Here is a 25,102-nt window from a genome sequence, read left to right on the forward strand (position 1 = left end):
ATCACTTCTACCCTCTAATGTCCCTATTGTTGTTTATGCCCCAATCATTTCTCAGTTATCCAGGAATTTGGTAATCTCTTCAGTAGAATCGAAAACCAAGTAATTCCAAATTCGGTTTATGATTTTAATGCTGAACTCCTTCCTCTCTATCTCAAGGCTATCTACATTTCTACATGCAGGTTTTTGTGATATGTCAACTGGATCATTAGTAGATTATTAGATTAGTAGATCATTAGTAGATCATTAGTAGATCATTAGTAGATTATTAACTGATCTCAAGTCATTTTAGGTTGCTGTCCCAGAGGAGACACCATGGACTGGCCAATTCATATTTTCTAGTTTCTTTCTCCCTCTCAAGTCTACCGCAACTCAACTTATATTGTTCCTCGATGGTGTGCCTCCATACTACTCAACACACCTTGTCGTTCCTAATCTATACTTCTACTTAGCCTAATTTACAAACCTGAAATGTACTGCATAAATTCAGTGTTTTAAAAAATCCTCATCTGGGCTGGGGTGAATAATGACACGCCAAAGGATAGGTCTTCATCCTAATGCCTGGACTTGTGAGAATGCCACTTATAGAAAAAGATACAACTGCATTCAGGATCTTGAGATTGTAGATTGTAGATTATCTACATGAGCCTTATAAAATGGAAGTCAGGGGTAATTCAAACACAGAGGAGAACAAGCCAATGTGACCAGAGAAATGAAAGCAGAGACTGAAGCAATGAGGCTGTGAAATGCCAATGGCCACCAGAGTGCTGAACAGATTCTTGCCAGAGCGTCTGTAGGATATACAGCCCTGCCAACACCCTGATTTTGGATTTTTGGCCTCCAAAACTGTGAGAGAATAAATATCTGTGTCCCTAAATCACAAGGGTTGTAGCAACTTTTTATAGCCTCTTAGGAAACTAACGTATCATCTGTATGGTCTGCTTTGAACCCTGCTTTCATTGGCTTAGAATTCAGAAGGGGATGCCTGACTTTCTGAGGCTGATGGTACTCCCTAGTTATAACTGTTCCAGCCACATATTGTAACACCATATTAACAAACACTACCCTTGTTAATATTAACTACAAATATTTATTTCATGCAGGAGAAGCTTTATAAGTTATATAACTCATGATACATAGAAATGAACATGAAAATGTGTGGGGCTGCCTGTACATGAAAATGTTAAATGTCATCAAACGTTTTGGTACATATTTATATATAAGTATGAGAACATATATGTAAAGTATACATTCAGAGATGATTCCACAGATATTTTAAAATCTCTATCTTAGCTATCTACTCCAAGGCTTACTAGCCACAGATGCTGAATAAACATTTGTGAAATAAATCAAAGGATTTTTTTGGAGTCTTTTTGTAGTTTTCTTATCACCATATTTCCAAGTTCTTGATTTGGCTATGTGAAAGTTGGAGACGTGATTGATTGTGGTTTAGAAAAATCTAAGGCTCTAGAGACTGCTTTGTGACTAGAACAAGAGAGAGAGAAAGAGAATTTCCAAGAAAGAAAGGCTATTCCTGTAAAAACCTCTAAAAGTGCGGAATGTTCCTCAGGCACCCTAACATGTCCAGTGCCTCCTGTGGGATTCAACATGCAATCCATCAGGCTGCAAAGAGGGAGCCATTGTACTGCAGCTCTGTCATGCTCTCAAAGGCACCTGCACTCAGGGTGTCCTAAGCGAGACCCGTAAACCATTCCTGGAACTCCAGGGAAATGATCCAGAGAAGAAAGCTGTCCTCTGAAAGCACAGTGCTTCCGACGTGTCTGTTACAGCACTGATCCCGTGGCTCACACGAAGGCGAGGCTCCAGATTTCTTGCAGAAGCTATAGAGGTTTTCCATACAGTGTAAACTTTCAGGACACGTGAAAAATAGGATATTTCCACTAATATTTTATAAGGAAAACAAATTGATTTCTCTAGCTAGCACGTAATTCACAAGATCTGCTGTAATTTTATATTTTTCTGCATTTTAAATAGTTTTGATAGGAAGCTGTAACTTCCTCTTTGGTGTAAGGAATGTTTCTATATTAAGAATTATTTGCTGTGGATGTTTTAGCAAATCACGTATTAAGATCATAATAAAACCAATATGCAATATATATGTCTAGCCCACAAATTTCTGAACATGATACAGGGGGAGCAAATGTGAATTATAAAGAGATCTTGAGACAATACTTTTAGAATAAATCATAAACCTCATGCTGCCTGGAATTCTTACTTAACTTTGGCCTTCATGACAATATCAAATCTGGCAGCTGAAGGTCTGGTTCAATCCATTTCTCTCCTTAAAGGCAGCATTTACTTTTTTTTTTTTTTTTTTTTTTTTTTTTTTTTTTTTTTTTTTTTTTTGACAGGCAGAGTGGATAGTGAGAGAGAAAGAAAGGTCTTCCTTTTACCGTTGGTTCACCCTCCAATGGCTGCCATGGCTGGCGTGTTGCAGCCGGCGCACCGCGCTGATCCAAAGGCAGGAGCCAGGTGCTTCTCCTGGTCTCCCAAGGGGTGCAGGGCCCAAGCACTTGGGCCATCCTCCACTGCCTTCCCGGGCCACTGCAGAGAGCTGGCCTGGAAGAGGGGCAACCGGGACAGAATCCGGCGCCCCGACAGGGACTAGAACCTGGTGTGCCGGCGCCGCAAGCGGAGGATTAGCCTATTGAGCCGTGGCACCAGCCGGCAGCATTTACTTTTAAGAGCAACTCAAGCTCTTCAGGGAAGCCTTAACTCCTTCCCTGATTTTAGGACATACATCCCTCCTTGGTGCCCACTTAGTTCTGTTTTCATAGCACTTCACTCTGCGGCATGTCATCTACTGGCCCCTGGAGTCTCTGAAAACAATGGGCTACATTAGAACAGAGACTCATGTCTCTTTTACTATCCTGACTCTAGCACTTCATGGTAGAAGTGAAGTACATGATGAATCCACTTAAACTCACTTTCAAAGCATTGCTTAAAAACCAAGAAAGGACGGGTGGGCATTTGGTGTAGCAGTTAAGATGCCTGCATTCCATACTACAGTGCCTGGATTCATGTTCCAGCTTTGCATCTGCTGGAGCATTTGTGCTAGCACACACCTGGGGAGGCAGCAGGTGAAAGCTCAAGTGTTTGATTCCCTGCCACCCATGGGTGACGCCTGGATTAAGTTCTGGGCTCCTGGCTTCAGCCTCTCCCAGCCCTGGCTATTGTGGGCATTTGAGGAGTGAACCAGCAGCTGAGAAAAATGTCTCTTTTTCTCTGTTTCTCTCAATCTCTCTGCCTTTCAAAGAAAATTAAAAAAATAAATAAATTACTTACATTTTTCTTGGCTATATTATAAAATTGATTGGTCTACTTTTCCAAACCAGGTAAGCTTATTTAAGGCAGCTTAAGTGTGTTCTTTTTCTTATGATTAGTTTGCATTTGCATACCTATTGTCTTTAACATTAAAGAAAGTTTTGATTGGCAAGTCAGGAATGAATTTCATGCTGGCTTCTGACTTTATGTACACTCATGTGTTTATATACAGAAAGCAGATTGCTGGAAAGCCAAGCATCCTTTGATGAAAAGGCAGCAAATGTGCTTGATCTACAACTGTGCTTGAATATGCTCCAGCAAGTGGAATACTGGAGGTCGAGATTCTCAATGAAAATTTAAAAATAACAAAGAAGAAAGAAGCAATCATTTTTAATTATCATCGTTGCTTTCATTTAACATGCTAAACAAATTATAACCGTTACATTTACCACAACTAAATCCAAACTGAACACAACTCTGATGGCAGAAAAGTAGATATAGGATGAAACAATGGCCAGGTATCAGTGAACACTTTCTTTCACTCTGGTCACCAGTCTTTACTGAGACTGACAGCTGTCACACCTAACAATAGGAGGCATCTGCAACAGGATGAACAGAGAAACAAATGAAGGGACAGAAAACCTGTATTCAAATCCAGACCCAGCCACTGATCCACGCTGTGACCTTAGTGAAGTCAATGCTTCTCTAGTTATCAACTATAAATGAAGGAGTTTGGCCCTGGACTACTACAGGAAGCCTTCCAGTGCTAAAACTCAGTAAGGTATGATGTCATCACATAAACACACTGCAGACATAACTGTTACTACCACTTGTAGTGAGATATAATTTTTATCATTTAAGGTACACTTGTATTCTGAAAAAAATGTGAAAATATCCCATATCTAATATCCAACTCATTGTAGGCATTTAAATGCCTTACCATTTATTAAAATCTGTCTGACATGGTGCTAAGAGTGTTCCACACAGTAACTACTTAATCTTCACATTTACTTTATGATATAGGGGGTTTTGTCATTGTTGTTGAAGCTCTGAGTCACCACAGGGCTTGAGCAACTTTTCAAGAATAAAATGCCAGCAAGTGGTATGGGCAGGATTTTAGCTAAGGTCTTGTTACCACGAATCATTATTCCATATGGTCTTCCATCAGGTTAGAATTTCAAGGTAATGAATTTCATTAACCTCTGCTGGTATGACTCGGATGCTGCACTGCACAATACATGCATCTGTTTACTATATTCTTCCATGTACACACTGGAAAGCTTTAACCATCATAGATGAAACAGTACTGGCTTAATTTAAAATGCCAGTTGAAAGGCAGGGGTTGCATCTTATTTGAGCTTAAAACATATAAATTTGCATTGCTATGACCAAGTTCTGAGGAAGTACAAAATCCTTATCAAGTTGTTTCATCATAACAAATTCTTCATAATATTTGCGTAAGTCACACCACAATTTTTCCATTATTTACCATTTCTGTTTCTCAAATGTGGAGAAGACTTATAGACATGTGGGAAGCAATTAAAACAGAGCCTTTCAGGCTCTTTTAAGACTTATTGTACATTCTCTCTACTCTTTGTGGAATAGTTCACTTGTTTTTCTCTTATCTATCTATGATGAACTGAATTAGGTCCCCTCACAATCAATGTGTTGAAGCTCTGACCCCCTGTGTAACTGTACTGAGAGAGAGGACGTGAGAGAGGCAATTTAGGTTAAATGAGCTTACAGTGACAGAGGCCCAAACCAGCAGGACAGATGTCAGAAGAAGGGACACAGGGATTTCTCTTCCTCCACACTTGTAAAGGGGAATGACTATGTGAGGACAGAGCAAGAAGGTGACAGTCTGCTATCCAGGAAGACAGCTCTCACCAGAAACTGAGCTTGCCAGCACCTTCATCCTGGACCTTCCAGCTTCCAGAACCGTGAGAAACAAGAGCCAGTGTCTGTTGTTGAGTCCAAGAAGTTCACGGTATTGTATTCCAGCTGCTGGAGCAGATTAATGCACTAACTCAGCAACTTTTTTCTTAAAGCAATTCATTATTAATGTTTGGATAAAGCAGTGAATTCAATATTTAGTGAGAAAAAAATTCATGCTTGCATTTAGGTTTTGCTGTACCACACAACAGTTCTGTAATTACATTAACAGGTACAGCTAGAAGACAAGTTTGAGAGCAAATACAACAGACTTCTGGGATAAATGTCCCACTGGTGGGGTAGACCTGTGTGCACAAGGAAGCAACACAAGAGCATGCAAGCATCTCACATTCATCTCTCAAGAAGCTTTAAGTTAGCCTACACAGCTAGCTGGCAAATACAGCTCCTGCGACTTCCATCTGTTCATCTGATAGATGATGTGTCCACGTGTTTCCACATTTCTTCCGAGCAATCGCAAATGACAAGAGAGGTACCTTAATATGAGGGAATGCTACAGACGTCTGTGGAGTCTGATTCTTGTATCTTATAGAATGCCCTCTTTAAGAAAAGGAATGGCAAATTCCGAATATGAGGGGCCAGTATTGTGGCATAGCAGGAAAAGCCACCTCCTGAGGAGCTGGCATTTCACATAGGTTAAGGTTTAAGTCCTGGCTGCCCCATTTTGGATACAGCTCCCTGACAATGCACCAGGGAGAAGCAGAAGATGGCCTGAGTGCTTGAGCCCCTGCTACCCACATCTGGGAGACCTGAAAGAAGTTCCTGGTTCCTGGTTTCAGCCTGGTCCAGGCCCAGCCATTGTGGCTATTCGGGGGGTGACTCAGCATATGGAAGACCTCTCTCTCTGTCTTTGTCTCTTCCTTCCTCTGTAACTTGCCTTTCAAATAAATAAATAAATCTTTGAAAAAAATATGGCCATAAAATTAGATCACAGGACCCTGTAGGGAATGGATCAAGTTGGAGGGGCACTTGAAGCTTAAGCCTCATTGGTACTAAACCTACGCTCTATCCATCTCTGCTATCAATAGTCATCTTCCTTTTGTTACAGTGTTGAGTTTCATCTGAATTGCAGTCTGCTGATGTACATTCAACCATTCAGCAAATATTCACTAGGTACCTCCTCTACACTGGAAGCCAAGAGACAAAATCTTGATCTTTACAGAATTTATATTTTTGGAGGAAGGCAGAACATAAACAAATAAAAGTAAATAATTGATTTCAGGTGGAAATAAGTGAGAATGATGTGTGCACCAGGACACACTAAAATAGTAATTGTCTTTAAAAAAATGTATTTATTTATTTTAAAGGCAGAGTTAGAGGCAGAAAAAAAGAGAGAGAGAGATTCCATCTGCTGGTTTACTCCCCAAATGGCCACAGCTGGAGCTGAGCTGATCTGAATCCAGGAGCCAGGAGCTTATTTTGGGTCTCCCATGTGGGTGCAGGGGCCCAAGCACTTGGGCCATATTCCATTGCTTTCCCAGGTGTGTTAGCAAAGGGATGGATAAGAAGTGGAGCAGCCAGGTCTTGAACCAGTGCCCACATGAATGCTGGCACTGCAGGCAGCGGCTTTACCTGCTACGCCACAGCACTGGCCTGCAATAATTGTCTTTTATTTATTTATTTTTATTTTTTGACAGGCAGATTGGACAGTGAGAGAGAGAGAGAGACAGAGAGAAAGGTCTTCCTTTGCCGTTGGTTCACCCTCCAATGGCTGCCGTGGCCGGCGCGCTGCAGCCTGCGCACCACGCTGATCTGAAGGCAGGAGCCAGGTGCTTCTCCTGGTCTCCCATGAGGTGCAGGGCCCAAGCACTTGGGCCATCCTCCACTGCACTCCCTGGCCACAGCAGAGAGCTGGCCTGGAAGAGGGGCAACCAGGACAGAATCCGGCACCCTGACCGGGACTAGAACCTGGTGTGCCGGCGCCACAGGTGGAGGATTAGCCTATTGAGCCGCGGCACCAGCCACAGTAATTGTCTTTTAAAACCACTTCTTTGCTGAAAAGTAAAAATTGTCTTCTGAATAAAATGTTTCCAGCCATGCTGGGTTGATTCATGCTGTTTCCTGACACATAGAGAGCTGTTGAAGAGATTCTGAGCTGGTTACAGTTTCTTCCTTAGAACAAGACTTTCTAATGCCTCATGCCTATTCTGAAAACTACACTTACTTAATCTTTAAAAATGGTTATTTATTTGAAAGAAAAAGAAAACTTTCATCTGGTTTACTCCCCACTGCCCACCACAGCCATGGTTGAGCCAGACTGCAGCAAGGAGCCTGGTACCTCTCAGGTCTCTGACATGTGTGACAGGACTCAGGGACTTGAGGCATCAGGAAGCTGGAGATCAAGGACTCAAATCCAGGTCCTCCAATATGCGATGTAGGCCACTCAGGTGGTGTTTTTACCTTTGCAACAAATGCTCATCCCAGTAAAATTCTTTCACTTGCTCAATTATAAGCAAAATACAGGCTGTGTCAGTAAAGGCTCCGCCATGTCAAAAGAGACATGATACTTAGGAAAAGCAGTAATGATTTCTATTTCTATTTCTATTGTATTAATCAACTTTAAATTCTGGGCTGCATATTAAAAGAGATATCTCAAATTAAAAAATATTTAATAGTATTTAATCTTCCTAAAAGTCATGCTCCAAATGTATGTTGTCCATCGTCTCTAAATCCAGGGAGACATGAGTTACTTAGTTAAAATCTCTATTGAAATATAACAGGTTAAAGACATGTGTTATACGGGAAGATTCTGGTTTTCACAAACCTGATCAGCCACAAATAGCAATTTTTCAAAATGATTAAAAGATAATATTTTCATTTCATAAGTCATATTAGGTTGTAAATGAAAAGGAACATTGATACTGGTTAAATAGTTTTCCCCATTCATGGCAGAAAAATAAGTGCTAGCTGCTATGTTCTAAATAAACTTCTCAAATACCAGAAATTTTGCAGCTAGCAAAAAGACTGCTTGGTAACCTGTGAGTTTATTAGATAGGTTGCAATGATTAAAAAAAAAGAGGAGGGGGTAGAGAGGGAGAGAGGGGGAGAGACAGAGGGAGGGAGGGAGAAAGGAAGGAGGGGGGGGAGGGGGGAGGGAGAGAGGGAGAGAGGGAGAGAGGGAGAGAGGGAGAGAGGGAGAGAGGGAGAGAGAGAGAGAGAGAGAGAGAGAGAATAGGGTTTGGCCTTTGGCCTAATGGTTAAGATGTTGGTCGGAACACCCATATCTCATATTGAAGTGCTTGGGACTGAGTTCCAACTATGCTTCTGATTCCTACTTCTGCCAATACAGATGCTTGGAGGCAGCAGTGATGGCTCAAGCAGTTGGGTCCCTGTCTTTGACATGAGAGGCCTGGACTGCATTCTCAACTTAAAGTTTGGACTAGTGCAGCTCAGACCTCCATGGGCCTTTGGAGAGTGAATCAGTGAGTGGCAACTCTTTCTGTCTCTCCTCTCTGTCTCTATTTAATCTGCCTGTAAATAAGTAAATTAAAAATAAATAAAAGAGCATGAAAGAAACCAGATGTATCAACTATACAAATGTTGATATAATAAAACATCCTTATGCTGTTACTTATCTTTCTGAAAAGTGACAGTTGATTTTAATACTTGAAACAGAAACAGAGGATTGGTTTTCAGAAATTAAAAATTTTACATTGGAAATTGATTAGTGCTAAATTGCATTGGTCTAAATAAATTATCTTAATGTTCAAGAACTGAACTGTGCAAATTAGTAATGACTAACCACATATAAGTATCAAATATTGAAATATGGTTAGTCTGAAATAAGATGTACTATAAGTATAAAATTTATACTAGGTTTTGATGACAGTATGATCGAAAAAATTCTGAAAGAAATGTCATTTTAAAATACTTGTTAGACAATTAAAATAGTTTAATAAATATTGGGTTAAATTAGATATTAACTTTATGTAATTCTTTTGAAGTTTTTATATGGATGGATAATAAGGATTTTAAATAATGTAGTATAGTACTATATTTCTCTTTGACAATGAGGGGTCTGAGTGGTAGAAGTTAACTTCAATGTCAACTACATGCTCTGACTTCAGGAACTCAACTGGGATTTGCTAATTGCAAATTACCAATAATCATGATATTTGCAAATATTTAAGCTGCACATTTGAGAAAGCTTTAAAAGTACATGGAAAATGCACATTATGAAAAAATATGCACAGATTTCAAAATTTTTGGCATCAAAATAAACTCATATTTTAATTCCGTTTCCCATTAACTTCTTGAAATGTCGTCTTTATCTCCAGTATTGTCAGCATACTTACTATAACTTCTCAACATAGTCTGCATGCTAATGATTGTAATCATTAGTAATCACCCAGTAAGGTGGATAGTAGCCATTTTCACATAGTTGATTAACAAAGTTTTTTCATTTCATGTTTAAAGCTTTAGCCCCAAACCCTAATATTTGACAAGTGTTTGGAAAATTGAGCTCTAAAAGCTATACATTTCAACCATTCATTTTTTGAAGACCTTGTTGTATCTTGTGGCTGGATAACAAATTGCCACAAACTTTGTTGCTTAAAACAACACACATTTATTTTATTAACAATTCTGGGGAATAGAAGGCTGAATCAGTTGTTTTCAGAGAGACAAAAAGAGGGAGCCACCATCTGCTGGTTACTCCCCAAAAGCCTGTAATAGCTAGAATTGGACCAGCTGAAGCCAGGAGCTGGGAACTAAATCCAGGTCTCCCACTTGGATTTCGTGAACCCAACCACTTGAACCATCACCGCTGCCTTTCAGGGTTTGCATGAGCTGGAAGCTGGAAACAGGAGTGAGGCTTGAGTTGCAGCTGGGAGTTGAACCCAGGTACTACAATGTGGGACAGACACGTAACCACCATTTTAACCAGTAGGCTAACTGCTTAGGCCTAAAATCAGTCACAATGAGCTAAAAATAAAGTGGTGGCAGGACCACACTCCTTCTGAAGGCTCCTGAGGGCAGCATGTGCCTTGTCGCTTCCAGTTTTTCGTGGTTGTTGGTATTCCTTGATTTGTGCCCACTCAAATCTGTGCCTCAGTGGTCCTACTGGCATCCTTTCTTCTGCCTGTGTCAAATCTCCCTCTGCATCTCTCCTATAAGAACACCTGTGATTGCATTTAGGGGCCACTCAGATAACCCAGGATAATCTTCTTAACTAAATGATATCTTCAAAGTGTTTTCCACAAAGTAACATTTAGATGCTCTAAAAATTGGAAAATGATATTTTGTGGGAGCACATGGAGCCTAGTATAGACCCCAGTTACATGGTTTTCCAATTTTCTATAAAGCATTCACAAAAAATGGCCATTTTTGCATACCACTTTAACTTTATTAAAGCTGCATGGACACAACCAAGCTTTTTATGTGCAGCAATTTATGCAGCTGTCACACTTGTAACTGATTACTGTACAACATTTTGGTTGTGAGCTGCAGATTTCATGTTCACACACTTTCATGAGCTTACCACTCCAGCTTGTCTTATGAATTCAGAAACCGTAACATTCTGAGAAGATGGTTTCTCACATATGATCTCATAATAAGGGTATTTTTTTTTTCCTCCAAAGCAACTTATTTTGGATTAACCCTTTAATCAGGCAAGCAATAAGTTGTAGCAAACAATCTGGGTTGTCTATCACAAGAAAATTTGTCAAACAATGGCTGTGCACAGGTACTGTTGAATACTTTTTTCCTTTGGTTTGTCTCTTTTCTCTTTGTGTCTCTTGGCCAGCTCTTCCTGTCTGCCCTAAAAGCACTGATTTGTTTTCTAGGGCTCTGACCTGAGCATTTTCTTCTCCCTTTCCTCACTGTTCCTCTCTGGAGAATCTTACTTTTCCCAAAACTCTAATTGTGATTCATGCACATGTGTTTCTGCTTCTGCCTCTTACTAAGTCCTAAATTTGTGTGTTTCGGTGCATGAAGTATGGGTGATTCCACTGGCATTGAAAATAAACTCTCCAATTCAATAAATGATTTTGTAAAAATTTTGTTAAACCCTCCCAATATTACTATTTGAGTAATTTTTAAAAGATTTATGTATATATTTGAAAGAGTTACGCAGTGAGGGTGGGGAGAGATCTTCCATCCACTGGGTCACTTGTCAAATGGTCACAACATCCAGGGCTGGGCTAGCAAGAAGTCAGAGGCAGAAGCTTCATTCAGGTCTCCCACGTGGGTGACAGGGGCCCAAGCACTTGGGCCATGTTTCACTGCTTTCCAGGCTATTATCAGTGAGCTGGACTGGAATAGAGCAGCTGGAACATGAACAGGCACCCATATGATGGCTTTACCCATTAGGCCACAACTCTGGCCTCTGAGTAATTTTATCTGCAATTCTCACTAATTAATTAAAGAGTTCAAAAGAATGAGTAAAAATAAATTAAGGCTGGTGAAATATATATTAAGTGTCAATCTATGTGATGGACTTTAGAAAGTTAACAAAAGATTATTGCAACTCCATTCTGTTTGTAGATGTACTTATAGAGAAATATGTTTGTACTAGGTCATTTCACTGAGGACAACAGAAGAGTTGTTATTAAATGTAACCAAAAAAGTGCACACTTACTTTGTTAACAAAAACTTCATTGACAAAGTTACTAAACATGTGATTAAAATATTTTAAATATTACTAAATTTTTAAAAGCAAAACTAGAATGGAGTGAACTACTTAAAATTTAGTCCAGTCAATAGGGAGATTATTTAAATATTCCAGGAAAATCCACTATAGTCTTTATTGTTTGGATTATTTAGTTTGCTACTATTCTCCAAACCAAAATGCTATAAACATAAAAACTGTTCATTCTTTCAAAAAAAAAAAATCTGCTGAACATTGATACGTGTGGAACTTTAGAGGGAGTACTATAGAGCAGCAACAGTACAACCAAAGGTACATTTCTCCTATGTTAAAACTCATGCTTTGGCCAAAGAGAAAATAGATATTTGCATTAAATATCAATTTAATGGTGGCTCCAGTATCCAAGGAGTGCTGTTATTAGGTGATCTAGAATTTTTGTGTGTTTGCTAAGAATCTGAACTTCAAGATTCTATCCTGTTGACAAAACTGTGACCACAAATTATCTTTCTAATACTTGTTTCAGAACAAAAGCTAAGAATGATTGAGCTGTTACAAAACATAGTATTATTTGAAGATGAAAAGCAAATCCCTCATTAATTATTTGCAGTAGCAACAGAGACCATTTGGCCAAAAAAGCTTAAAAACTCACTCTCTGGCCCATTATTTAAAATGATTCCCGACCCCTATAGCTGATCCAACCTATTGACTAAGCATTTCAGCCAAAATATAGTTTTGGGAGCTGTGTTTTCTATATCTTTGTTCAAGTTAATAAGGATTCTGAACCTAACAAGATCTAATTTAAAGTGGCAATAAAACCCTGTTCATCTCCTTTATGATTAATACAAATCTTAGTTATACTAAAATAATGGTAATAGTTTGTTACCATGTAGTCTACAATTGTTCTTTTCCATAATGCTTTCATAGTAAATACTGTCAAATTTCTGGTTGAAATCTATATATACATGAGCTAATATAACTTCCAATTTACAAACCTGGTAAACCTTTCTCATATGTGACCTGAAGTTTGCTTGATGGCTTAAGAACAACAAATTTACTGAAATATAATATAGAAATCCCTTATAGGTTGGAATTTAGCTCCAACCAACTGGTTCCTATCTTCCCATATTCAATAAAAAAAAAAAAAAAAAAAAGCCAGCCGTGTTTGCTTAGTTGTTACAAAAACTGTGAGGTCTGGAAATAAAATGTTAGGTAAATCACTAGCTCTCACTTTTCAAACTTGTTCCCTTTATTCTAATACCATGCTCCTATTGGGTCATAGCTATGGAAACCACATATATAAGTGCAATGGAATTATATGGAAAGTACAGACTGATTGCCTTTTAGTGTTACTAATAGGTGCACCTTAACTCAGTTGTACATGTTGAAATCTTTATTTAGTTTTTATGTGGAGTTGTTGCATATCTGTGGGTTTATTTGGTGCATTCTCCATAGCTAAATTTTCACAGCATACATTTCATGATAGTATGTTGTTATTGCATTATTAAAATTTCAATGAAATGCAGAACTTGGTGGCATCTTCTTTTATTGGCTCTGAAAAGACTTGTTCAGGAGCAACACAGCACATCAGCCTCTGCTTACATCTCATACTCAGCAACTGTCCCTGAGCGCCTTCTGTTTAGAGGAGGAATGCATGATTTCAAGTACTCAAGAATCCCAATATACGGGGCAGGCACGTGGCATAGAAATAAAGATGCCTTTTGGGACACCTGCAGTCCATATTAGAGAGTCTGGATTGAGTCCCAGGTCTGCTTTCAATCCTACCTTCTTGCTAATGCACACCCTGGGAGGCAGCAAGTGACATGACTAAAGGGGTTTGGTCCCTGTCATCTACGTGGGAGATACAGCTTGATTTCCTGGCTCCTGGCTGTTGTGGGCAGTGTGGGAGAGAATCAGCTGATGGGAGATTTCTCTCTATCTCTTCTTTTCAAATAAAGCAATGAAATAACAAAAACTAAGAATCTTAATTTATACCATATGGCAAGTAAAGTTAATAACAATGTTTTATATTCTGGGAAACTGCAAAGAGGGTAGATTTTAAGTGCACTCATCACAAAAACACCATAAATATGTGAGGTAATGTCTATGCTAATTAGCTTGATTTAGCCTTTCCACAATGTATACATATTCAAAACAATATGTTGTACACAATAAGTATATATAATTTTTACAACTAATAATAAATAATAAACAGATTTTAAAATAATTCTAATATAGAAGTTTTCAAATCATGTCCAGCTTACTTTTATTATAGAAAAAGCAATGCACACAAACTATCCATCTTCAGGGGTCGATGCTGTGGTGCAGTGAGTAAAGCTGCTGTCTGCAGTGCCAGCATCCCATATGGGCACTGGTTCTAGTCCTGGCTGCTCTTCTTCCGATCCAGCTCTCTGCCATGGACTGGGAAAGCAGTAGAAGATGGCCCAAGTCCTTGGGCCCCTGCACCAGTGTAGGAAGACCCAGAGGAAGCTCCTCGCTCCTGGCTTCGGATTGGTGCAGCTCCAGCCATTGTGGCCAATTGGGGCGTGAACCATTGGATGGAAGACATCTCTCTTTCTCTCTCTCTCTGCCTCTCCTTCTCTCTCTGTGTAAATCTGACTTTCAGATAAATAAGTAAATCTTTTAAAAAACTATCCATCTTCATAAACAAATTCTATAAAAAAAAATCCTCAAGTAAAAAACCTATAACCTCACAAAATACCACTCCTCACAAAAAAAGATAAATCACATGTTTGTGCCATAATGCTTCCACAAGGTTGTTTGCATGCTAAATATATAAGGAAACACTAAATTATACACTACCAATCATGAAAAATATAGTATCAATCTATTAATATCAAAGCTAATATAGCAATGTTACAATATCAGTGTAAAAAACAGGGAAAAGGCAATTGCTACATATATGCATTGCCTACTCACAAGAAACATGATAGGGCATGCTTCATTTTTGTTTTGGAAAAGTCCTCAGAAGAAAATATTTCTTCTTGTATGCACAGTTGTGCACTTTAGTGCCCTGTGGGTTTAATTCTTTATTTATGACTTACATTTGGACCTGAAATACTGTATGGGGAGGCAGAACATTTTTTGCTGCAGCATTTGTCTGGGAATCTTTCCTTTTTGCTATTATATATTATCCCCCTGTAGCTTTTTGCTAAAACTACCCTTCACAGAAAAGTTAATGTGAAAATGTTCCCTCTTAAATTGTATTAATTCTGAAATGTAGACATTTGAAATAACCTAAGATGCTGTCAAGCAGTAAATCAGTTACTTTTACCATTTACATTACCTTAGTGAAGTCTTAGATATGTGGACAAAATAACACCTCCTCTGCTGAGCAACAGGGAGGCAGCCAAGGTGAGGGGGCCTCAGGACATTACGTGGCACTGGGCACCTCGTATTTGGAGATTTTGGACTAAGAAGTCACTCGTGTCCTCCAGTATCATCCTGATAATTAAGTGGCTCAGGGGTGTCCACACCCAGGCAGTGGGGATTTATATATCACAGTGTTGGTCTGGCAGACTTCGCAGGAACATTCAGGTTCAGCATTTAAGTATGGAATGGGCCACGTCTGTCTCCAAGTTAAATCTTTCAATTTCTCATTGTTCCCAGCACAGGGGACAATCTCGGTGACATTGCTTCCCAGGCCTTTCATTACTGGCCATGCGATCTCCTATGTTCTCGCCTCCAAACCCTGACAGCTGCAATCCTCTCCACTGGGGAGCTGCCTCTTCTTTCTCACTGCCCCTGACTATTTAATTCCGATCCATCATTCACTTCCCAGTTCAGGCATCACTTCCTCTAGGAAACTTCTCTCCACTCCTCCAGTCTCCTTAGGTCTCAAAAGCACTCTTCACAAATTCGCATAACTCAGTGTCTCCCCTCCACGGAAGCACTGACACACTTTCACTGCAAAATATATTTTTTTTCTAACAAAAATCTTATGATGAACTCAAATACATGAAACAGAGGTGTGGAGACGCACGTGGAATTTTTCTGTGGGGGCAACAGTGGAAACCTCAAAGCTACCTGTGCCCAGTCTCCTCAACACCTGTGCACCTATTTCTTGGGTTCTTTGGGAGAATCTGGGTCCTTCTCAGAATCTGTCTAAAAGATAAGTGTAACACATTACAACTGACTACTTTTCAGTCTCTGTGGTTCACGGGACTGTACCATCTGAGAAGGCAGGAACCATGTATATTTCACTCATATTTTGCTAGCTAACCAAGCATCTAGCACAATACTCAGCAGATTGGGATGTACAACATAATCACTAAATAAATGAACAACAGTTACAGCTGATATCAGCAGCAAAGCTCAGGATAAAGACATGTTTGTATGTTACCCTTCATGTTTACAAGTCACTCCTGAGCAAGGAAAGCATGATTGGAAAACAGAGAACCTTTAAGGAAGCCAGGTGACTCAGATATTAACTTCCAACCTAAAACCATCTGAAACCTTGGCGAAAGATCAATGCATTACTTAAATAACATGCTAAGATGCTATAGAAATGTCCTATGCCTGCTTCATGTAAAAGACTTTTTTATTTTAATAAAAAAGAGATCTTACTAAGATATTCAGGAACTGTCACTTTTACACTAATCAGATCACTCCAGCAAGAAAGTTCAAGAATAAGTTCCAGAAGATGATTTACATTATGACTCAGCTCTCAAGGACAGACACAAAATATGCATAACCTTCCAGATCTTAGGATGATTAGGCTTTGAGACCACATATATTTAGTCCTGCATGACAGCACGCTAACATTTATCACTGGTCATTAGCAATTGGTAATCTGTGGGCTCTGCTTCATTGTTCAACTCTATTGTTCTGAAACAATACAGCTTTGCTTTTTTTGACTGGAAGGGAAAATCCTGTAGACAAAAAACACTGTCATTCAATGAATTGAAAATGGCCATTTCTGTAAGGCACATCCTTGTGGCATCTTCCACTTCAGAGTATCCAGACACCTGGCTAATCAACCCTCTTTAAAAGAATCTCAAGTAATAATAGCCAAGGTACAAATCAAAACCAAGTTGCATTTAAAATGTGTAATCACCATAACATTGTGAGACTTTAATATTCTTAGAGTCAAGCAGAAAATATAGCCCCTCTAAAAAAAAATAAGATTTAGATGTCCTTCCAATCTGGAGCTTCTTGACCCTTTACAAATAATGTGTTCATAGTGTTTTCTGTTTTCTTGTCTTCCTTTTTGCTCTGATCTTTGCACCAAGGTCAATGAGCTGTCATCAGTGATGGCAACAGAAAGCCATGTTATTTAGTAAATAAGCTTGACCAGTTTAAAATCCGAGACAGCACGATTACCAAAACTGCAGGCATGTCACTAGATAACGATAATGTAATTGGCAATCAAGTACTGGTATATTGACTGAACAGAACTAAATCCAGAATCGTTTACCACCAATACCTGTGCTTTCTGAAAGCAACAAAAGTCAAGAAAATGAACAGTGCATTTGTATTCTTAACCCCCTGGGAAGGAAGTTCTATATGTTAGATTTTAAAATTAGTAATGCTGTCAATTAATTGCTACTTTTACACTTCTTGATCTACACTCCAAGTAATGCCTCTTGTGGCCAGTTATTACAAAAACACCAACTACATAGTCACTGAAAAAAGACACATAGATGCTATTGTTAAATCAAGATTTTCCCTGTGTTCAGAGGCAGAGCTCGGTATCAAAGTAAACTGGTTTGAGCAATGATCCATGATAAGCATGAAATATGGGAATGTACATATTCTTAAGTACTGCAAATTATATTTTAATCTTTCTTAGTTCTGAACTTCTTTTCCTCCTTGAGATGGGAACTATATTCAACCATCCCCCACCCACTCCACTGAACACTTTTAGCTACTCTGCTGGTGGAAGGACTCTATGATATCTATTTAGAATAACAATAAATTGTGATGGCGAGTTCTGGAAAGCAGGGGACAACAGCAAATAAGAATCCTATAACGGGCATGGGGCAGGCACTGTGGCTTAGTGGGTAAAGCTGTTGCCTGCAGTGCTGGCATCCCATATGGACACCGATTTCAAGTCTCAGCTGCTCCACATCTGATCCAGCTCTCTGCTATGGCCTGGGAAAGCAGTAGAAGATGGCCCGAGTCCTTGGGCCCTTGCACCCATGTGGGAGATCCAAAAGAAGCTCCTGGCTCCTGGCTTTGGATCCGCGCAGCTCCTGTTGTTGTGGCTAATTGGGGAGTGAACCAGCGGATGGAAGACCTCTCTCTCTTTCTGCCTCTCTTTCTCTCTCTGTGTTACTCTTTCAAATAAAATAAGTACATCTTTGAAAAAAAAAAAAAAGCGAGAGAGAATCCTATAACAGGTAGAATGAGGCTACCATTTAGCAATCCCAGCACTGCGTATTTCCATACTAAATTTCTTTTTTTTTTTTTTTAAGATTTATTTATTTATTTGAAAGTCAGAGTTACACAGAGAAGGAGAAGCAGAGAGAGAGAGAGAGAGAGAGAGAGAGAGAGGTCTTTCAACCGCTAGTTTACTCCCTAATTGGCCTCATGGCTGGAGTTGTGCCAATCAAAGCTAGGAGCCAGGAACTTCTTCCAGGTCTCCCACGCTGGAACAGGGGACCAAGGACTCGGGCCATCTTCTACTCTTTTCCAGGCCATAGCAGAGAGCTGGATCGGAAGTGAAGCAGCCGGGACTTGAACTGGCGCCTATATGGGATGCCGGCACTGTAGGCAGTGGCTTTACCCACTATGCCACAGTGCTGGCCCCTCCATACAATTTCTAAGCTACATCAGTTATCTTGAGCTATTCAGCACGATACAACAAAAATAAGTGTTGTATTGAGAGCTAGATAGGATCCAACACATCTCATGCTCTGGACAGGACAGCTACCTTTTTCATTCCCTTCTTGTTCCCAACATTAGGTCACAATTAACAAGGTCAACATGAACAAATGGATGACATTGAAGTATGAAGAAAGCTCCATCATAAAATAATGGGTTTTAAACTACAAAAGGGTCACCTCAATTTTGTGTGTGTGTGATTTCCAATCACTTATAATCTGAGGGCCACGTCTTTTAAAAACCTAAATTCATGTTTGAAATCTCAATTTCTATATTTATCCAGATTATATTCCACATCCTTGTCTTTCTGTCATTTATATTGTGTCAAACTAGGTAAATACTGTCCTCTTCAAGGAGACTTCAGGGATTTGGGGGAGGCAAGCTGAAAATGTTTGGGATCAGAACAAGGGTTTAGTATAATAATTTCTCCCTGTCACCTCAATTATTACCATTAATTGATGGCTGATTAAAGCTGATTCTATTCTATTCTTCCTCACCAAAACTCCAGGGCAGTGTTTTTCAACCTATTTTTCATTATTGCCAACACCCTAAAGAATGTTTATAGACATTGTTTCCCTGTCTCTGTGAAATATTAGTACCACAGATATATTATGAAGGAACACAAACAACTGGAATAGCTAAGATATTTTCATCACCTAACATCCAATATTATACTCATAGAAGCAATATTTCTTGAATATACGCTCATTGAAGAAAAAGTAGCCTTTTGGAAATTCCCCAAACTAATAATACATTGTAAATGTTCATCATTTTGCTCTGTATAAAATAATTTTTTGACTTTTTCTTTTTGGTCTGTTTCTAAGCTGTGATTGATAGGGAAGAAAGTACTGAGCAACCTAATCTAAGTGTGTGTGTATATGTGTATATATATATGTATATATGTGTGTATATGTGTGTGGGGGCGGGGGACTGTTAGAGTAACTGCAAAACAACTTTAGCTACAACGTGAAGAAGTAAGAAATCGAGGGTAGTTTTCAAATTTTTGATGAAGCAAGGCATTTCCCATATAGGCTAGGTAGATACACAGATTTTAACAATGAAAAATAAAATGAGTTCATTCCCTTTCCAAAAACAAAAATAACAGAACTTCTAAACTGCATGGCTTGGTTTTAGTCAGCATCTTGGATTAACGGGCAGTGGTTACATACTTTTCATAATCTGTCCTTGGCATCTTGTAACTGATACTTAAGAGGCTAAGGATTACAAAATTATGGCTATGAAGTCATGCAAATCGTAAGTGGCGTTTTATCCTATGCGATTGAAAGGGCACATCAAGCACAAACATTAATACATTTAAAAAAAAATCAGCTAGAAGATCTGTTCCCAGGGAAAACACTAAAGGATAAAACCATAAAAGTTAGGTCTTGAACCTAACCTATATTTTAAGTTTAGTAAGAACCTTTTTTTGCTTTAAGATGAAGGATTATCAAAACTGCACTGCTGGAATATTTTATACAAAAGCATTTTTATGAAGTAAGGTGACTCTGCGCTTCCCCAGCCACCACCTCTATCACTTCAAGTGCCTTGAGCACAATGAAATCCGGAGTCTACTTGTCATCAGAGAGCACAATAAAGTTTTTTTTCTTCAAAGTCCCAAAGTCTTCTGATGAAGTCCAAATTAAGAGCATACCAAGAAAGCAACTGATAAGGTAATAAGATGACTTATATGAAGTTACCAAGTCAGACAGTTAAATGTTGCCAGCCAAATATTAAGAATAGCTGTGTGTATTAGAATTTGAAGCAAGCAAGAGAGAAAGCCTTAATGTAGCAACAAACAAAAAGACCAAACCAAGGGGTCAGTTCAGGTACATGACAGGAACAGCTGCAAATCGCTGGGCCCATCAGCTGCAGCTGGGAATTGAAGAATAAATCAGCTTCAGATATCAGCAGAGGCCCCAGAAGGTAAATAAACTCAATTTAGAATCCCTGGGAGTGAATGACCCAGGTGTCCTCCAGAGTAAAGGAAAACAAGCATGCCTGCTGGGCACCTGGCTTGGGATGGCTGTTTCAAAAGCCTGACTCCTTGCAAACAGTTGGAAAGTCTGCTTGGGCCAAGAAAGGTAACAGCTGAAGCCAGCTCCCCCTGGAGCACAGATGCAGCCCCAGAAGCCCTGGGTTCAGTTTCTGAACCATGCTCACTCAGCTCCAACGTGAAAGTCCCTTAAGGGGCTGAGCCGGCAACATGCTTGCTGCCCAACACCTTGTTCTGAAAATTGAGCTTAAAGTACAGTCGCTCCACTGAAACGCATTATCCCTCGCCTCCGCATTATAAATAAATAAATAATAAACCAGCCGAAGAATGGCACTCTTGAGTCCCTCTACCTATCACCAAGGCCCGATTTTTCAAAAGGTTAAGAGCTTGCCCCAGGGGCGGCACAGCGTGCAACTTTCTCCAAGTCTGGGATAAGGCGCCCGCATCCTGGTATCAGACTCCTGGAGACGAGAATGATTTCTCTGGGGTGCAGCAAGATACCGCCTGTCCTGACCTATTCCACCTGCACATGTCCACTTCTCCTCAGTCCCATTCCGGAACAAGGGACTCTCTCAGGACTTAGGACAGGCACGGGATCCTCCCTTCCCGAACGCGGCGTTCTGCCTGGGCTCATAGGCAAGACTCCAAAAGGAGAAAACACATGCAGAAAACAATGAGGACAACAGCAAACCTGATTTCTATTCCTTAATTAAAAAAGAAAACGGCTCCTCTTACCATCTCGCCTGAGATTGGCGTTGCGCAAAGCTTTGATGGATGCGCTCTGCGGGGTGGCCGAAGTGTCCCGAGAGCTGCAGAAGTTTCCGCACACTAGAGTGTAGACGAGGATGAGCCGGTGCATTTGGGATTGGCGACCTCGGGTCAGTGTCGCTCCCTGAAAAAGCCGGGTTCCGCTCCTGGGACGGACGCCGAGCCGCCGTGCCCCTCGCCGCCTGCGCTCGCCGCGCGCTGGCCCGGGCCGCCTTGCTAGTCGCCGAGCTCGCCCCAAACTTCCTGCATGCTGAACTTTCCGAGCGCGTGTGCGTGCCGCACTTCCTTGTGCTGGTGCTCGGAGTTGATACACGGTGACGGGACAAACAACAGGTTGACGTTTGTTTGCCCCCTCCGGTGGCCAGCAGCTGCAGCACAGGCTGCAGGGAGCGGGCGGCGCCGCGGCCGGCCCGGCAGGCGAGCGCGGCAGCCGCGTCCTCCCAGGGCGGTGGCGGCGGCTGTGGTCCCTGCGCTCCGACAGCTCTCTCTGGCTGGGAGTAGCGGCGCAAGCACCCCTGCTGCCCGGGCCCGGCCCAAACCTCCTCTGCCGCCTCTGAGCATGCCCAGTTTGACAGGGGGCCAGGACGCTGCTCATTGCCCTTGACTTTACCCTAGTTGTGGGACCAGAAAGGCAACGGGGGGGTGGGGGCGGCGGGGAGTGGCCAGGAGGAAGTGGGAGAAAATACAGTCTGGGTATTTCTCCAAAGGTGACTCTCGCGTCCACCTTCAAGACGGTTCTTGCCTTGGAGGCTTGGGATTTGGGGAGGACGCATGGAATTGGGAGGAGAGTGTCTTTTACAGTAACCACATGGGATTCTACTTCATCAAGATTCTTCTGTAGGTGTGGTGAAAAAATGTTGTTGCAAGCGAGTTTGATTCCGGGTTTTTCCTTGTGGGCTCCAAACAGTGTAACTTCAGGTGAGGCAAGGATAATGTCTGGAAGCGAGGATATGAGGCCAGCGCTTCCTTTCCCCTGCCCAGGGCTGCATGCCTGGTGATGACTCAAAGTGGTGGAGTGCCAAGGGTACATCAATGGTGCTCCCATGCCTGCCCTCGCTCCCTGTACAGGACAGGGGGGCTGCAGTGCAGGGTCGGGTAGAGCAGGGATAGACTGAGCAAGGTGAGCAGGTGCCCTGAGTCTCGCGCTCCTCTGCCTTCACTGCCCGTGGAAAGAGGCAGGCAGATCCCCTCTCTTCCCTCTGTCTGGAAACCGGGCAGTCCAGAGGGGCTGGCTCTGGGTTCCAGAAACGCCCAAGTGAGTCCAGACCCCCCCCCCCCTTACTAGCCAGAACAAATTATTGGGCCTCCTGAACTTCAGTTTCTCATATTTACGAAGTGAAGTCAGCAATTCTTAGTCTGTATGATGGTGTTGAGTATGATATGAAAAAAAAAAAAAAGCGTTCGTGTATTGCCTTATTTCTAACTGAATCCAAATCCAAATCTCCATAATTCTCAACTTTGCACCAAGACCTATAAAGGAAATTTTCCACTCTCTTCAAGGCCTTCCGGCTCCTGGAAGCCTGTGGTATAGGAAGTGTTATCCATAACCAGGGAGCTGCAAGCGGCTGAGAAGGATGAGGGGTTCAGAGGATAATAGACTTACCACCCAACATGGAGGTACCTGTCCTGCTTCAGCAAAATCAGATGTGTGTTTTGTGTCTACGGACACTTTGGACTGCAGCGATGTGCTACAAAATGCTGACTTGTGGATCATGAAATCAGAGTCAAGGCTAGCATTTTTAATAAAATACATAGAATGGAATCCATCGCTTAGAAATTTTTTATCAGATTTCATTAATGATGATACTGTCTCATGAATATTTTGTTGCACACATACTTGTGTTCATCTGTAACACACACAACAATGTAAAAGGCATTTCTGTAAGGCATGTATAAAAAAAGGTTAAAGGCCACTGGAAAAAAGATCCAAGTATATTGTTTACAATCAACTTGGTAAGAGGCACTGAGGAGAGACACCTGTGTTCAATCAGTTATTCAATCAACTTTTTTTTTTTTTAATTGCAAAGTAGAATGATAGAGACAGTCTGGTACATTCCCCAACTGCCCACAAGGGCTGGAACTGGGCTGGGACTATAGTTGGAAGCCACAAACTCAATCCAGGTCTCCCTTGTAGGTGGCAAAAGCTGAATTACTTGAGCCATCACTCATACCCACCAGGGTCTGCTTTAGCAGGAAGCTGAAGTCAGTAGCCAAAGCCAGAGCAAGGAATCAAAAACCTTGGTATTCTGATGTGGGATTCAGGCATCTTAACCAGTAAGTTCAATGCCTGCAGCCTCATCAACAGATATTAATGAAGCACTAGCTTTTTTCTTTGTGTCATGCCATAATGTAAAAAGTGAGTGAGACAAAACATCTAATTCCTTGAGCTTACAGGCTAACGGAGAGCAACCATGAACAAGTAAACATATATCCATATAAATAGAAGATTGATAGAATAGAAGTAGGGGTCAATTGAAATACATGCTATCCTTTTTTAGTAGTGTTTGGGAATACTTATTAAATTTATACTTAGCTCCTGACATGAGACTATAGAATGGGAAAATGTGATAGTGATGTATGTTATTATGCTAAGTATCAAGTTGTTACAATTACTTGTCTTAATATCTTGCATAAAATATGAAATGTAAAGTACTTTAGTCTGTGGCATAGCGGAAGCTGCTTTCTGCAGTGCCAGCATCTGATATGGGCGCCAGTTCAAGTCTGGCTGCTGCATTTCTGACCTAGCTCTCTGCTATGGCCTGGGAAAGCAGTGGAAGATGGCCCAAGTCCTTGGGTCCCTGCACCCCCGTGGGAGACCTGGAGGAAGTTCCTAGCTCCAGGCTTTGGATCAGCGCAGCTCTGGGCGTTGTGGTCAATTGCAGAATGAACCATCGGATGGAAGACCTCTCTCCCTCTCTCTCTTTCTCTCTCTCTCTATCTCTCTCTCTCTCTGCCTCTCCTCTCTGTGTAACTGTGACTTTCAAATAAATAAATAAATCTTTAAAAAATATTGATTACCATTCAAACTAATATAAATCAGCCATTCTATAACAAAAAGTGATTATATTGTTTATAAAAGTTAAAAAAAAAACGAAACATGAGAGCAACTTATAATACATCCATGTACAATGGAATTCATCCCAAAGAAATATTCTGGCAGGAAGGATTTGATAAAAGAATTTCGTAGGCTATAACACAATTTTATCATGTACTCTTCTGTTTATAGAACACAAGATGGTGTTTTCTGTTACATTTTCAAATATTCTTGACTACTTTCACTACTCATAAAAGCCATGGTGGAAAAAAATGAACTACAACATGAACTATTAGCATTTTCATTTTTGAATGTGGTTACCAGTGTTATTTCCTTCTTTTACCGAATCTCTGCCAATCTTTCAACTTGTAACTTGCAGGCTAGTTCTCTTGACAATTGTTGTCCTTTTGCAAAGTCTACTTCCTTCAAAGAGGGCATTTTTTGTTGTTATTCTTCCACTCATTTAGAACCTGAAAAAGCAAAGCATTGTGACAAGGCATCCCAATTTCTTCTCTACCATAAGGCTATTGAGCTTGGTCAATAATGACTTTCATAAGAATTCCCTTATTGCCTGTAAAATGGCAGTGTTTTACTGGATTACCTTCAAGACTCCTTTCCAAACTCTCAATATTTTATCTTATTTTTA

At 40.6% G+C, this 25,102-nt stretch overlaps 1 protein-coding gene across 3 annotated transcripts in view; it reads right to left on the reverse strand.

Annotated features, from left to right (window-relative positions):
* PDGFD (platelet derived growth factor D) overlaps positions 1-21,947 on the reverse strand; it is a 272,794-nt gene extending 250,847 nt beyond the window's left edge. The window contains exon 1 of one of the 3 annotated variants that reach the window (XM_002708534.5): positions 21,390-21,942. In XM_002708534.5, the coding sequence (XP_002708580.1) occupies positions 21,390-21,513 (124 nt within the window). In that variant the 5' untranslated portion in view covers positions 21,514-21,942. 3 annotated transcript variants of the gene reach the window in all.
* Positions 21,948-25,102: the final 3,155 nt, after the last annotated feature.

Source organism: Oryctolagus cuniculus, chromosome 1, assembly GCF_964237555.1.
Source record: "Oryctolagus cuniculus chromosome 1, mOryCun1.1, whole genome shotgun sequence".
Classification (NCBI taxonomy): Eukaryota; Metazoa; Chordata; class Mammalia; order Lagomorpha; family Leporidae; genus Oryctolagus; species Oryctolagus cuniculus.